General features: G+C 40.4%; 1 protein-coding gene across 4 annotated transcripts in view; it reads left to right on the top strand.

The window, feature by feature from the left end:
* Positions 1-8,712: 8,712 nt before the first annotated feature.
* The window catches only part of KHDC4 (KH domain containing 4, pre-mRNA splicing factor), a 22,580-nt gene continuing 15,112 nt past the window's right edge, over positions 8,713-16,180 (top strand). For 3 of the 4 annotated variants that reach the window (XR_011166421.1, XM_069077948.1, XM_069077950.1), the window contains exons 1-5: positions 8,745-8,879; positions 10,166-10,382; positions 12,920-13,048; positions 13,585-13,664; positions 15,306-15,358. Coding sequence is in view for 3 of the 4 variants with exons in the window: in XM_069077948.1 (XP_068934049.1) it covers positions 8,842-8,879; positions 10,166-10,382; positions 12,920-13,048; positions 13,585-13,664; positions 15,306-15,358 (517 nt within the window). In the remaining variant the exon portion in view is untranslated. Of the gene's footprint in view, positions 8,880-10,165; positions 10,383-12,919; positions 13,049-13,584; positions 13,665-15,305; positions 15,359-16,180 lie in introns of all 4 variants that reach the window. The other variant, XM_069077949.1, reaches the window with a different exon arrangement.

Below are 16,180 nucleotides of genomic sequence, written 5' to 3'. Positions count from 1 at the left end.
GATCATTTAAAATTGCACTTTTTGTGGTAGCAAAGACCTGGAAATAAAGTAGATGTTCATCAATTGGGGAATGGCAAAACAAAGTATGGTTAATGGAATGTTATAATGATGTAAGGGACTATGGGTATGTAGAGAATGTAGAGAAACATGGGAAGACTTACATGAATTCATTACTAGTGAAGTAAGCAGAAACAGGAAATCAATATATGTAATGATTGCAACAATGTAAATAGAACAAAAACATAAAACCAAAGCTCATGGAATCATAATATCTTACTTTGGCCTTGCAGAAGAGTTAAGAAAAAGTGTACCTTTATGTAATGTAATGCCAAAAGAAGGCAACTTCCCAGGTTCAAAATACCAGCATAGGTGCTCTCTATTTTATTCAGTGACCAACCAAGAACAGAGAAGATTAAAACATGACATCATTCAAAATACAGCATTTACTAAGTGTGATTAAATAATCTCCAAGTACTACCCCACCCCAGGACCTTCCAATCATTCAATCAATTACAAAGTCTCTGTTCTAAATACTTCTCCACCCCTAGGCTATACCTTAATTAAGTCCACCACAAAGCCCCTCTTCTCAAATGTAGATTAGTTTCCAAACATAAGGTCAAAAGTTCCCCACCCCTGGATCACAATTGAATCTACCCCAGAGTTACATCAAGTTTAAACACAGCACTTAATACCCAAATGGAGGTCTTTTCTTCATCCTGACACGAGGCAAGTTCTCAGCAATCTTAGTTCCTGGGGAGACAAGGCTTAGCAAGGCCATAAGATACATTGCCAGTCCCTTCATGAATTCATCCTCTGTCTGTAGAACAGTCCTAGAACCCCTGAACACATTAGCAAAGCCCTCTCCCAGGATTTCTGTAAACATACAACAAGAAAATCCTTCTTCAGGGCTTCTGTCCCAACAGAAAGGCTCCCAGATCCCTGCAACAACAGCACTGTCCTTCACCAGTGGACAGTATTCACTCTGTCTGCAGGACAGTCTCCAGACCCCTGCAACAACAGTACTGTCCCTCACCAGTGGACAGTATTCACTCTCTGTCTGCAGGACAGTCTCAGGGCTTCTTAGCGAACAGCCAGGTTCCAGGACTTCTTCAACAAAAGGACAGTCTTTCACCAGTGGACAAATCTGGCAAAATAACATCAAAACAGACAGACAAAGTACCAGCAAAACAGCCATGTCTCCTCAGTCCTTGGCAGCTCAGGGGGCAGGTCTCAAAAGTCCAGAGCAATTCAAAGCGGCCACCAGCAATTCTCTTAGTCTCTCTCTCTCCACGAGGTGCTGCTTCCAAAAAGATCTTCCGCCTCTCTCTAGTGTCTCTCCAAATCTACCTCACCAGCTCCTCCCAGTTCAGGACTTTCTTTTCACATCAACAAGCCCATCCCACAGGTGGGATTAACAAACTCTGGGTTTTAACACAATCAATTTGAAAACCAAGCCAATACAGGGGAATCTTTAATTGCCATTACTATCACACTTTATTATCTTTGTAGAGTTGGGGGACTATGGGTGTATAATATTTGAAATACTGTCAGACAAGGTTGATGTTTTGATTGGTTTGGCTGAACTGATTTTTTTTCTGTCCTTTCACACCTTTATGATGGCTTTTTGAAATGGAGTGGGAAATACTCAGAAATCAAGGTAATGCAAAAACCAAAAATACATTTTAAAAAGACAAAAGGGATGAGATGTTTCATAGCACATTCTTACAGAATGGTGACTTTTCTGACCAGAGTCTGTCTTCTTGACCCTCAGTAAACTGATCATCAGGAGGCAGACACAATTGCTGAAGCCAAATGAGTAGGGTGTGTCAATGCTTGAATTCCATATGATGTGCTCTTCAGTCAGAAAATAAGAATTTATTAAGCCCTTACTATGTGCCAAGCACTATGTTAAGTTTTGTCAATACTAATAAAGGCAAAAATAGATCCCCCAACCCCAAGGAGATCATATTCAAATGGAGAAGAAAACATGCAAAAAAATTGCACATTCAAGATCTATCTATACAGTGTAAATAGAAAGTCATTTCAGAAGGAAGGCATTGGTCAGGGGGAAAAGGGAATGACTGGGAACAGTGCATTATAAAGATTGGGATGTGAGCTGTCTTGAAGAAAGCCAGGGAAGCCAGGCAACAAAGGTGAGGATAGAGAGCATTCTAGGCATAGGGGAAGCCAGTGAAAAGGTTTGGAGTCTGAAGATGAAGTTTGTTGTTTGAAGAACAGAAAAACAGACCAGTGTAACTAGATGTAGCAGCAAGCACCCCAAGCTTCCTCAGGGTGGCTGCCCATACAGGTTCTTGGATCTGCTTTGTTAAAGGAAAGCAACTCAAAATGGGTTAACAAGCTTACTTTAATCAGTCAGACATATATCGTTTACCTTGTTCAGGGGAAAAGGTCAGCACCCCCAACTTCAAAGTATACAAGCAGAATTATCAAAACAGAAACAGATCAAGTAGACAGATTTCCAAACTGTCCAACCATTACATCCATACCCAGTCAACATCTGGCTTTCCACATCTGGGTTTTTCAAAGCCGGGGGGGCCCTGGACAACGGCTTCCCAGAATACAGATCAAATCACAGAACACTTCTCAAAGTGAGCCCCCAAAACAAAGCCTCAAATCAGGGTTTATATACCCTTCTCCTGGCTCAGAGAATGTAACAACCTCATTGACTCACTGGCCAATCAAGAAGTATCTACTGAAAAACAAGCCTCCCACCCCAGGCTTCAGGTGCACTTTAGCCTAGGGGCAGGGAAGATCTTCCAAATTTGCATTCCCATTACACTAGATCATAAAGTATGTCAAAGGGAGTAAAATAATAAAGCCTGGGAGGGTAGGAAGGGGACATATTGTGAAGGACTTTATGTGATAAACAAGATTTTACATTTGAGCCTGGAGGTAATAGGGAACCTTTGTAATATCTCTCCCATACACCCCCTTTCTCTCCTCTGACACTGCCAATGCTCTAGTGCAGGCCCTCATCACCTCAGGCCTGGACAACTGCAATGACCCATTGGTGGATCTACTTGCCTCAGGTGTCTCCCCACTCCAACCCATCCTCCATTCAGCCACCAAAGTGATTTCCTATAAAACAGGTCTGACTATGTCACTCTTCTGTGCAGGGGTTTCCTATCTCTCTAGGATCAAATACAAAATGCTCTGTTTGGCATTCAAAGATCTTCATAACCTAGCCCCTCTTATCTTTCCAGTCTTTTTACATCTTCCTTACTCTGATCCAGTGACACTGGCCTCCTTGCTATTCCATGAGCAAGACACTTGGCTCCAGGCATTTTCTCTGGAGGTTCCCTATAACTGGAATGCTCTCCTTCCTCAACTCTGCCTATTGACTTCCCTGCCTTTTATTTTAAGTCCCAACTAAAATTCCATCTTTTAAAGGAGAGCTTTCCCAACCCACCTTAATTCTAGTGCCTCCCCTCTAAGAATTATTTCTTATTTATCTTGCATGTAGCTTGCTTTGTATATATTTACTTTTTTTTGGAGGGCAATTGGGGTTAAGTGACTTGCCCAAAGTCACACAGCTAGTAAGTGTGTTAAGTGTCTAAGGCTGTATTTGAACTCAGGTCCTCCTGACTTTAGAGCCAAGCTCCACTCACTGTGCCACCTAGCTGCCCTGCTTTGTACATATTTGTATGGTAGATTGCAAGCTCCTTGAGGGCAGAAACTGCTTTCCTCCTTTTGTATCCCCAGAGTTTAGTACAGTGCCTGAAACTGAGTAGGTGCTAAATAAATGTTTATTGATTGCTTGACTGATCAGTACCCTATGCTCCTTCTGATTGGAGAGTGGAGTCATTAACTCTTCCACTGAAGGTGGGGACAGGATAGACATCTCCTCAGAAATCTTTTCATTTATAACCTATCTAAATTAATTTTGGACTTTTTAGACTTCTTTGACCAGCAACACTCATTTTGAACTTCTTTGGTTTCTCCACCATGCCCCCATTCTGGGAATCTCCACCCCTACTTTTCAGCTCTCTTTTGTGCATTGTCTTCCCCTGTTTTATGTCCTTGATGGGAGGGACCATCTTTCTTTTTTTTGTATTTGTATCCCTACCACTTAGTACAGTACCTGGCACATAGTAAACACTTAATGAATGTTTATTGACTATTGATTAGAGACTAGAGCTCAAGAGAGAGATTAGAGCTGGAAATCAGATCTGGCAATCATCTGTGGAGAGATGATAATTGAGCCCATAGGAACTAATGAGATCCCCAAATGAGAGTATAAAGGGAGAAGAGCCTTGGAGGACCCCCAAGATTAGAGGGTGTGGCCTGGATAAAGATCTAGCAAAAGAGAATGAGGAGTGGTTGGACAAATTGGAAAAAACCCCTGGAAAAGCAATGTCACTAAAACTTAGAAAGGAGAGAGTATACAGGAAAAGGTGATTGATAGTGTCAAAAGTTGCAGAGAGGTCAAAAAGGATAAGGACTTCGAAAATACTATTATATTTGGCAATTAAGAGAACACTGGTGATTAAAAAGAAAGCAGTTTCAGTGATGAGATCAGAAAGATTGCAGAGGTTTTAGATGTGAGAGGAGAGGATATGGAATCATTTAGCATACACAGCTTTCTCAAGCAGTTTAACCATAACAATTATTATTATTTTTGCTTATTGGAGGGGGGAAGGTAGGGCAGTTGGGGATGACTTGCCCAATGTCATACAGCTAGTTTTTTTTTTTGTGTTAAGTGGCTGAGGCTGGATTTGAACTACAGGTCCTCCTGACTCCAGGGCCAATGCTCTATTCACTGCACCACCTAGCTGCCCAATCGTAACAATTATTAATGGGAATGTTGGATCAAGTGGGGATTTTTTAAGGATAGGGGAAATAAAAGTCAGTTGGGAAGGAGAGACTAAAGATTAGAGAGTGTGAACGATAGAGGGGGCAATCTGTTGGAGAAGACAGGAAAGAATAGGTTATGGGTGCATATTGGGAGGTTTGTCTTGGGAAGGAGAAGGGCCATTTCTTCTTATGAGAAAGAGATAAAGAAGGATGTAGTTGGAAAAGCTGAGTTATATGAGATGCAGCAAAGTCAATAACCTGTAATCTCTTCAAATTGATTGGAAGGAACTTATTAAATTGATCAACCAATCCTATTACATTATGCTAGTGTCAGATTTTGGAGTGTCTTATATGCCATCCTGTGAAAAATTTTATTTTATCATAGAGGGAACAGGAAGCACTAAAGGTTTTTAAACAGACTAGACCCAAGATTATTTTGGCAGTTGTGTGGAGAATGAATTGTCAAGGGGAGAAACTTGAAGTAGGTAGACCAATTTAGAGGCTATTACAATTATTTCAGAGATAGTGTCCTGAACTAGAGCAGTGACTATATGAATGGAGAGATGGGAACTGACTGACCAAAGAAATTCTGTGGAAGTAGAATCCATAAGACTTTGCAGCTATCAGACTAATTAAGGCTATCTCCTTCTACCCCTGCCTGTGCAGTGAGAAGAAAAAGCTGAAGATGACTCCGAGGTTATGCTTGGGTACATACAGAAAGATGTTGGTATGCTAGACCAAAGTAGAGAAGTTTGTTGAAGTCCCATTGATGTTTGAAATTCAACTCAAATACCACCTCCTCCATGAAGCTTTCCCTCATTCCAGCTCCATAAACACCCTTCCTGCTCAAACTCACATAGAACTTTGTTTGCACTACCTGGTGCCCGTATCATCAGTATGCTTAACATGATAAGCAACATAAGCAGTGCATTAGGTTCTGGATTTGCAGCAAGGAAGACCTTGGTTCAAACGCTACTCCAGTTGTGTGACCTTACACAAGTCACCTAACTTTTTTCAACTTTAGTTTTCTTGTCTGTAAAATGGGCATAATAATAACTGTAACACTTACCAGCCAAGGTTGTCATGCTGATTAAGTGAAATAATCTTTATGAAGCATTTTGGAAACTTGAAAAATGCTATACAAATGTTAGTTGTTATAATTACATATTGCATATATGTAAGTACTGTCCTTTTCTTTATGTGGGCATTTAACTTACTGAGGAAAGAATAAAAAGTACATTTGAGTAAGAAACAGAAAAGCAGCCTCAAGAGAGAGACATTTCTCTGAGAGAACTAGAGTGAAAGTAGCCCCTTTTGTTGGCAAAAGTACTGCCTAAAGGCTGAAGTCCATTGTTTCCCAACATCGAATTTACATATTACTACTTTTAAAACGTGGAACTTTCCTTCTATGGAAATGAGTCAGAGAACTCTTTGAAAACTATGCAAAAATTGAACATTGATTATTTATGTCACATTTGATAAATGTGGATTTGGTGTTTCTCAACCTAATACAGAGGTGAGTATCTAGGAGGAGTCTCTAATTTGTGGTGGGAAATTTGATTAAAAGTCACATGAGAAGCTGGGGAATTAGAAGGTAGAAGCCAATGAGATAAGCTGTTTACAGAAATTGGGACATTCCAAACCAGAAGACAGAATACAGAAGTCAAAAGATAATAGCCCAGTTGATTCAGCTGATTAATGAGGCACAGGCTTTGCTTTTGATGATACAAGTTGTTTTTTTTTTTTAAATCTCATTGGAGGAATGAAGAACTGATCTCCAACTGATCCTGAAGAGATAACTGGAGAAAGGTCTTTAGTACCATCTATACCTTCAAAGTGGAGAAACTCCTTGGAGGTTTGGCTGTTTTGGCTACTTTGCCCCTTATTGCTCTCAATGGCTAAAGAAGGAGAAACTACTCAAAACCAGAGAACAGACTTAAATAGCTTTATAGATGCTAGGTTTATAGGAACTGCTTTTCACTGAAAGTTTGTAATGCTGCCTCAGCATTCAACCAAGGGAGTAGATCTGAAAAACTGCAGATTTCAGGCTTAAGGCTAAAAGAGATGAACAGTGCAGCCTGAGAGTAGCAAGGGAAGCAGCTTCGTCAGGGAAGTGAAGAGGCCTAGACAGGCTTGAGTTATAGAGTGTGTTGTGGTTTGGGGTTCTAGGAACCCCAGAATTCAAGGTTAGAGGGTGGGGATCTGCCTTGAAAGAATTTGACCACTCAAGCCTTCCTTCTTTCACTCCAAGTTTTGGGTTTATTATGACACTGGGTGGGTGGGTGGGATTCCTAGTGAATCTGTGGTATTTGTGACATCAATACAAGTGGGCCAGATCCTTAAGGAATCTGTGCATTTATTGAGGATGGGACTGATATTTTTATACAGAAAAAGACTGTGGGATGATCTGGATGGGATTCAGGAGTGACAAGTTGCCTGTGGTGGTCCAGAAGTAACAGAGAATGAAGGGCTGGGTTACTGGGGAACCTGCTCACAAAGAAAGGACAGTTAAACTGATTACTGACTGGGGTGGGCAATATCTCAGGTGAAGATCAGGGATCTGGGCTGCTGAAATTTGTGGGAAAACTCAAGAACCTTTTTCAAAGGTTCAGGTTCCATACCCAGTCATAAAGACCTTAAGACCTGTAGCTTAGAGTTGTGAGTTGCTCCAGGCACAAAGATTTATTTCCCTGTTCACCTGCTTCACTGCTAGGTTTCTATAATTTTGTGCCTACTTTCCTCCATGGACTCTATATCCATTGTGGATATGACAGGTTTATGGACAGATGGTTATGTTTTTAACATTATTGCTTTGCATTGTTTAGTAAATGATTGATGATTAAGAGTTAACAGTCATCTCAATTTGTTTAAATGGGTAGCATATCAGTTGGGGCTCAGGAGGGATAGTAGTGAGTAGAAGTATGTTTTACCCCATCTCCCCTTCCCCAGCAGATTTCCTTAAGACTGAGTGGTAGCAATATAGCCATCCTTTGGGGAAACAACCCTGATCTGCCATAATAGGTTCAGCCATAAGCCAGGAAGAAAGAACCTGAAGGAAATTGGGGGAGGACTTCCCTAACTGTGCTACATACACACAAGTGTAGCCTATTCCTTCAATGGAATGTAAGAGTCATGAGGACAGAAACACTCTAAGATTTACAATTTGTTTCTCTCCCAGGCAGGAGCACAGTGAGGGGTTTTTATGGGGGGGGGAGGGCGGTTAACACACAATAGGCTCTTCGTAAACACTGAAATGGGTAAATAAGAGCAATTGACAGACAAGAATAGAATCCTCTCCTTATTTTATTTTTTATACTCTTGTTTTCATATTTTAAGATGTGTACAAAATTTAAAATAAATGGGCAAGTCTTTTAACCTCTGCTTTAATCCACTGGAGAAGGAAATGGCAAACTATTAAAGTATTTTTGCCAAGAAAACCCCGTGGACAGCATGATCCACTGAGTCACAAAGCGACTGAATAACAACAACAAAATAAGTTAAAATAAACATTAAAGCGTTTTTAAAAGTTTGTTGAACTGGAGGAAAAGTTGAAGTTTATAGTTCCCCTTCCTCACTGTCACCCAAGCATAACACTTAGATCAGGATTCACCATATAGAAAACTCTTTTGGAGCAGGTGGCCCAACTATACCTCAGACGCATGCGTATCTAATCCCTAGTCACCATCTAGCCAGCTCATATGCCCACAGCAAAGACGGTCACAGAGGCCACGCCCACCTGTGAAAAGCAATTCGGCATCCGTCCTCTTCTCGAGGGCAGCCTGTGGAAGGGGGGAGGGGGAGAAACCGGAAGGACACACTGCGTATGCCTCAAGAGAATAGCCGCTCCCGTCATCCCTCCACTTACTTCCGCTCCACGTCCAATCCTTGGAGGTGCTGACACCGGAACCTCCCTGCCTCGCGACCGGAAAGGGCTTTGCGCGAAGGCGTTGGGGGCGGAAGTGACGGTGAGGGGGTGTTAGTGGTGTGGGGTGGTAGTTGGCGGGTGGTTGAGCTGATCCTGTCGCCATGTCCGCGGGGAGTGCGGCGCATCCCGGGGGTGGCGGGTGAGGCTTGGAGGGTGAATGAGGTGGTGGGAGGGAATGGTAAGGGATGAGGAGAGGGCCGGGGAGCTAGGATAGCGAGAGGAGAGGATGTGAGGTGAGGCTTAGCCAGGGGAACGGAGGTGGAAGGGAACATGAGGAGGGGGTGTGAGGGAGGAAGGTTGGGGGGGGGGGTAAGAGGGAGGGGGGGGGGGGGGGAGGGGGCGAGTGGGACAAAGCGGGAGGAGGAGCTCTGGGGAGGTCGCTGGGGGTTGGGAGCCCGAGGAGAGGGAGGCCGGACGACCAATCGGGAAAAGAGGCGGGGCTGACCGAGAGGGGAAGGTGACGGGGCTGCCGGGGCGGGGGCAATTAAAGGGGCTTTGATCGAAGAGTAGACAGAATGGAGTTGCACATGGATAGGAGCTAAATAAGTTTATCGAATTTTGTCATTGAAATTTGGGGAATAACAGTAGGTAATGTGTTAGGAGATATATTAGTACAAGAACAGCGGACTTTAAAGTTATATCATTTAGAATTGGAAGAGAGATTATGAATCCTCTCTATCCATTACATTATCTTTGGGATGAGAAATGACTTGCTGAAGGTCATAAATCTAATGAGTAGCAAAACCTGCTTTTAACCTAGGTTTTGATGAATACAAATCCATTGCTACGTCCTACTGGACGTAGGCTGGACGTGGCTGGAGTTTGACAGCTTAGTGGGACCCAACTCTATGTGATTACTTGAGCTTTATTTCACGTGACAGACATGAATGACAGCATGCAATGCTTGCCTAGTTGTGAGGGAAGTTAGAGCACGGGGTGGCACACATCTGTAGTCTCTGTAGCTTAGGAGGCTGAGGTTGGTGGATAACTTGAGTTCTTAGCAGTAGGGCTGAAACCAAATAGATGTCTGAAGTAAATCAGGCACTGATAGAGTAAACCCGCTAAAGTGAGGGGCCACCAGTCCCCCTAACGAGGCTCTAACTGGTAGAAGGGAAAAAATGGGAATATAAGTTAAAGCTCACATGTAGATCAGTATTGGGATCAAACAGTGAGTGGCTGCTGCACTTCAAGCCTGGGTGAGAGGAAACCCGGTCTAAAACAAAATAAATACTTTTTTTATATTATGTATACATAATATATATACATAGAGAAAGAGTATATATTATCCCAGGTAAGGATTGAAGTATTAAAGTAGGGAAAGTTATCTTGAGGGGGTAAAGGAAGAATAGGGAGCTGAAATTGTAGAGGTAATGGAAGGGCAGCTAGGGCTTTCAGAGGGTTGACATTTTTATCTCATTCCTTAAGGCGCCGAAGTAAATGGGACCAGCCAGCACCAGCCCCACTTCTCTTCCTCCCACCTGCTGCTCCTGGTGGAGAGATTTCCAACAGTGGGGGCAGTCCTGGGGGATCAGCAGCTGCTCCCTCAGGAGCCTTAGATGCAGCAGCTGCTGTGGCAGCCAAAATCAATGCCATGCTGATGGCTAAAGGAAAGCTCAAACCAACCCAAAATGCTGTTGAGAAGGTATTTCTGGAGTAGGGTCAACTTTTGATATTCTCTTTTTAGAGGGATATGATAGGTGATTATTTATTGAACCATTTCTCTAACACTAAATTAGAGGTCAAATAGTTCATTTTAAAATACATTATCTTAATGTTTTAAGATTGATATGTTTAGCCAATTTCTGAATAAAAGTGAATTTTTTTAGTGTTGTATGAACCTAAAAGTTTAATAGACTAATTTACTTCATGACTACCTTAAAATGTAATGGAAACTGAAGAATCTTATGTGTGTGTCTTTGTCTGTGTCTGTAATATGTTGGGTACTCTACATTTTTTGCTGAACATTATGTGGAATTGTAGAATCTTCAAAAGAGTTGTCAAAGATTTTTTAGTTCAACCTTTCACTCTGAAGCAATCTCTAATTTTCTGTAGCATCCTTAACCATCTAGCCTATGCTTGAGTACTTTCAGTGTGACAGAACTTAATACAGCCTGAGGTAACCCTCAAATTGTTAGGAAATTTTTTTCTTATTTTCTACCTACTGTTATGGTAGTAACAAACAAGTGTTCGGAAAAAGTATCTTCATGTAATTGTGCCAGGCACTGTACAGGGTCACAAGCAACAAAAAAAATAATGCTTGCCTTAAAATAGCCTATCTTCTAATTGGGGCAAGATTACACACAAAAGGGAGCCAAAAAGAATTAGGGAAGCATGTGGCATAATGGTGGTAAAGTCCAGAGAGTCAAAAGCAGAGCCAGAAAAGGAATGGAGGATGGCTGGTCTGGTCCCTGGAGGAACTCATCAGTGGGAGAAGGAGAAGCAGAGGAATGTTCCAGAGTGAGAAGGCAGTTGAATCACGATAGCAAAGTCTAGAGAGTTAAAAGCTCCAGATTATTAGAATCAGAATGATTACTTGAACATTCAGTTTCTGTGGAGTTAATGGGAATTTCCAGCAAAGTGGAAGTAAATTATTTTTTCCTTGAGTATTTCAGTATATGTAAGCTTTTAATTAGTATTATAAACAGTTGTCCATTTCTTGCGATAGTGGTGGGGGCAAAGAACTAAATGCATACTGATGCCGAATAATTCTGGAAGTAAATGTTAGCTTCTTGGGCATCATATTTTTCCATGCACATATGTTTCTGAAGTTATAATGGAACTTACTTAGAAAATGTGACTATATAGTGCTGTATCCACATTTTTGCTTTACACAGAAATTTTGTAGATTCTACCTGTTGTACAAATAATGTCAGACTTTATTTTCCCCAAACCACAAACCTGCTGGACATTAGTGGAAGGCATGCAAAAGTGTGAAAAAGGTATCCCAAGATTAAAAAATATGGCAAACATGTATAACCTATATCAAATTTTTTTGGGGGGGGAGAATTTGGAGCTCAAAATTTTTTTTTAAAGAACGTAAAAAGCTTTTTACATGTACTGGGGGGGACTTTTTTTTTTTAAAGAAAGTCATGGTATATAATTAGGAACTGATAGGACTTTAAGTTTTGAGAAAAATGAACTAGGGTTTTTTACTTTGTATAGTTTTTACTGCATGTTGTGTGCCACATTAAAAGGATGAATAATTTAATTGTTTTGGGGTGTTGATAAAATAAAGCTAAACAGATTTGAGGATGTGGCTTTGGGATATGGGATAGAGGTCTGGTCTGAGGAGTGTTATGCAGTGGATTCTCCCATACATTTTACTACATGCTTATTACTTGGATGAATTAGGCTGCAAAACATTGCAATTCAGTCATCTCACAATCTCTTTGGTGGGAATAATTAATAGCACTTATTGTTTCTGCAGTTCTGTAGTAAAAAATCCATACATACATACTAAGATTAAAAGCAGTTTGTTAGGTACCTCAAAATAATGTCTTGCCCTCCTTTGGTTTTCTCTGGGAAGCATAGTATAATATAAAAACCATGTCAAGAGATCAAAGTTCTAGTCACTGCTTTGCAACAAATAAGTGACATTTTACTTAAGGTAAATAAATCATTTTACATATATCTTTACCACACCCTTTTAAAGTAGTAGATACAACTATATATGTTTTTTTATAACAGACAAGGAAACCATGGCCTAAAGAGGCTTACATGCTTGTGGTTACATGATTGTGTCAGGCAGAGTCTGCTGTATCCAATTCCAGAACTTTTTACATTTTATTTCATTAACCATTTTACTTTGATCCAGTTACTTCACATTACTGGGCCTCTGTTTCCCTATCTGTAAAATAAAGAGGTTAGGTTAGATGATATCCAGGGTCCCTTTTATCTCTAATAATCCCTAATCCATTTTTCTACTTTGTTCAAGGAAGACTCACGTGTATGGACAAATCCTTTGAGGGCAACCACTGTTTTTTTCTTTATATTCCCATTGCCTTGTAACATAATAGGTACTTAATAAATATTTAGTCATTTTAATTGAATGAGAAGGCTTAGGGAAGTGGAGGAGTAGAAAAGAGGTTTGGGGGACATAGGATAGGCCAGTGAATATTTTATCATCTTAATGATTTTATTACTTTATCTGCTTTTGTTCTGATTTCTTTCTCTGTCTAGCTTCAGGTTCAAGGCAAAGGCCTGGTCAGCAGTAAAAGCAAAGATGACCTGGTGGTAGCTGAAGTGGAAATCAATGATGTGCCCCTTACATGTAGGAACTTACTGACACGAGGACAGACTCAGGATGAGGTGTGTATGGAATTGATCTCAGGTTTTGGAATGGTAGTACATAGAGGCATTTTATAAAAGAAAAGTTTTTAAAACACATGAAAAGATCTAGACATTTGCTGTTTAGCTAAGGGATTATTATTCTGGTCTCCAAAGTTAAGATTCATTTTATGTTAAGAAAGTTATCCATTTGAAATTTAGAACTCGACAGCATTGTGAGAATGCAAGAGATAATGAAGTCAGGGAAATGGAATTTCTTAAAGCATGGGAGAGACCCTTTTTTCGATTTTACATTTTACCAGGGTGGAACTTTAAGGTAGTAATTATGGGCTCTTTGGCTCCTGATTTGTGATCCACGCACAAGTGAAGCATCTAGATAATGGGGACACAGTTAAATGTCAACTTTGCAGAATTAAAACATGAAATTATAATTTGTTCATTCAGAACTGTCAACTTTGTTTTGGCTGCCTGACCCTTGGGAAAATCACATGTAATTTGCAGCCTCTGATATTAATGAACGTGCCATTTTGTTCATTATGCTGCTTTGCTCTTTTTAGATCAGCCGACTGAGTGGGGCTGCAGTCTCCACTAGAGGGAGGTTCATGACAGCCGAGGAGAAAGCCAAAGTGGGACCTGGGTACGGATTAATATTTTCTTCCTGGCTTCAGGTTGTTAAGATTGGGAGTCACCAACTAATACTGCCCTTTGGGTCTGCTGGGTTCATTTTATTGGGATACTTTAAAGATGCTCTTATTTCTTAATTAAGAGCTTGTTAGAATGGCTGCTTTAAAAGCCCATTTGGGTATTCCAAGATGTTGTGTAGCATTTGTGTCCTGGGTATCTCAGATAGGATTTATGCAATATAGTTGGTTATCAACTGTTTACATGTCAGGTATGAACTGTGGAGAATCTTTAGTAGAATTTTAATCCTACAAGGTCTTTTACCTGCTACTTAATTGCATTTGACCCTCCTCTTCCAACTATCAGTTGATTTGTCCTTGGGGTTTGCAAACATTTAAAAATACTAGTCTGGACAAAGCATAATTAGGAGATGAAATTTGAAATAAAAACAAAAATCTCTTAGAAATAAAGATGTCTTTTGGACGACCTGTTAATATGGGTTTTATTCTGTTATTAATTATCCACATCACTACCAACTTTTATCATGGTTAAACTAAAGTTAATTATAGTTTTGAGACCCACAGTCCTATTTGACTTACACCTAATATGTGATTGTCATACAATCTATTCTTACAAATGTTGGTTAGTGCATAGTACTAATGAAGTCACAGCTACAGTGTACCCGTATTGCCAAGTAGATGTAGTAAATTCATGCTTGATTAGCAATAGATTCCAGATGGAATGTGGATGGATGTAGGAAAAGTATAACCATTCCTTCCTGAAAGAACAACTCAAGTGCCTTATTAAGTCAGGATTATTACAGATTCATAATAGGGCCTTGTATAACTTTTATTTTTTCCCCTCAGTCACTTTTTTTTTTTTTTAAGCAATTGGAGTTAAGTAACTTGCACAAGGTTACACAGCCAGTTTTTTTTTGTGTGGGTGTTAAGTATCTGAGGCCGGAACTGATCCCAAGTCTTCCCGACTCCAGGGCTGTTGCTCTTACTCACTACACCACCTAGCTGCCCCCTCAGTCACTTTTCTTAAGGATTTTAGAGGTTGACTAGGTTACCAGAAGCCTTTATTGATTGGACCATTTGTAGAAACATGCTTTGTACTGTTGATTTTGGTAGTGATGAATGTTCCATTTCTGTGATTATGCTTTCTTAGTGTCTTTTATTTCCCTATTGAGGACATAGCATTTCAAGGAAGAATCAAGTTAGGTCTTTGCCTAGCTGCCCTAAAAATAAGCACCAAAGTAACAAATCTTTGATCAGATGGTTCGGATTAGAACTTGTCTGGCATTTTAGTGCGCTATCCTTAGGAACTGTCCTGCAAATACCATTGTAGTCAGCATTTGTGAAATATGTGGTTTAAGTCTTAAACTCTTACCAATCAGGAACTACTATAGAGGAGAGAGGGACTAAACTTAGATCTCTTTTTGAAAGTTAATGCTCAAAATGCAAACTTGGATCCTTAGAGTGTTCTTTCATAATCTGATCATCATTTTGCATCCAGAAGTACAAGTAAATTGCCTAGCATTGACACCTCCATTTATTTTTGATTTTCCCATTTGAAATTTCAAACACATTTTAAAATTAGAATATTGATGTGTTTCCTTTAGTTTGAAAGATCTGCTTTATGTTCATTTTTACAGGGACCGTCCATTATATCTTCATGTTCAGGGCCAGACTCGGGAGTTAGTAGACAGTAAGTAATGGTTTTGCTTTACATTCAGTATGGTAGATATTTATTGTGCTCCATTTGAAGCACAGGTTTACTTTTTGGGGCTGTGTAACAAGGAGATAAATCAACCAATTTTATCTTCTGTTCACCTTCCAAATAGTAAATGTTTGGAGAAAGCCACAGACTTAGTGTAAGATAATGTAATGCCAAGGAAAGGCAACTTCCCAAGGTTCAAAATACCAGCATAGGTGCTCTCCATTTTATTCAGTGACCAACCAAGAACAGAGAAGATCAAAACATGACATCATTCAAAATACAGCATTTACTAAGTGTGATTTCTAAATACTATTCCACCCCTAGGCTGTACCTTCATTTAATCCACCACAAAGTCCCTCCTCTCAAATGGAGATTAGTTTCCAATCTAAGTAAAGTACATTCACCTACTCAACCACAGAACACAAAAAGGTCAAAAGTTCCCCACCCCTGGATCTCAATTGAATCTACTCCAGAGTTACATCAAGTTTAAGCACAGCACTTAATACCCAAATGGAGGTCTTTTCTTCATCCTGACACGAGGCAAGTTCTCAGCAATCTTAGTTCCTGGGGAGACAAGGCTTAGCAAGGCCACAAGATACATTGCCAGTCCCTACATTAATTCATCCTCTGTCTGTAGGACAGTCCTAGAACCCCTGAAAACATTAGCAAAACCCTCTCCCAGGATTTCTGTAAACATACAAGAAAATCCTTCTTCAGGGCTTCTGAACCAACAGAAAGGTTCCCAGACCCCTGCAATAACAGTACTGTCCTTCACCAGTGGACAGTATTCACTCTGTCTGCAGGACAGTC

This window comes from Petaurus breviceps, unplaced genomic scaffold (assembly GCF_028583685.1).
Source record: "Petaurus breviceps papuanus isolate PSGF00001 unplaced genomic scaffold, PetGlider_PUasm1.0 91023, whole genome shotgun sequence".
Taxonomy (NCBI): domain Eukaryota; kingdom Metazoa; phylum Chordata; class Mammalia; order Diprotodontia; family Petauridae; genus Petaurus; species Petaurus breviceps.
The sequence above is the reverse complement of the archived record's forward strand: the minus strand, read 5'-3'. Positions and strand labels throughout refer to the sequence as shown.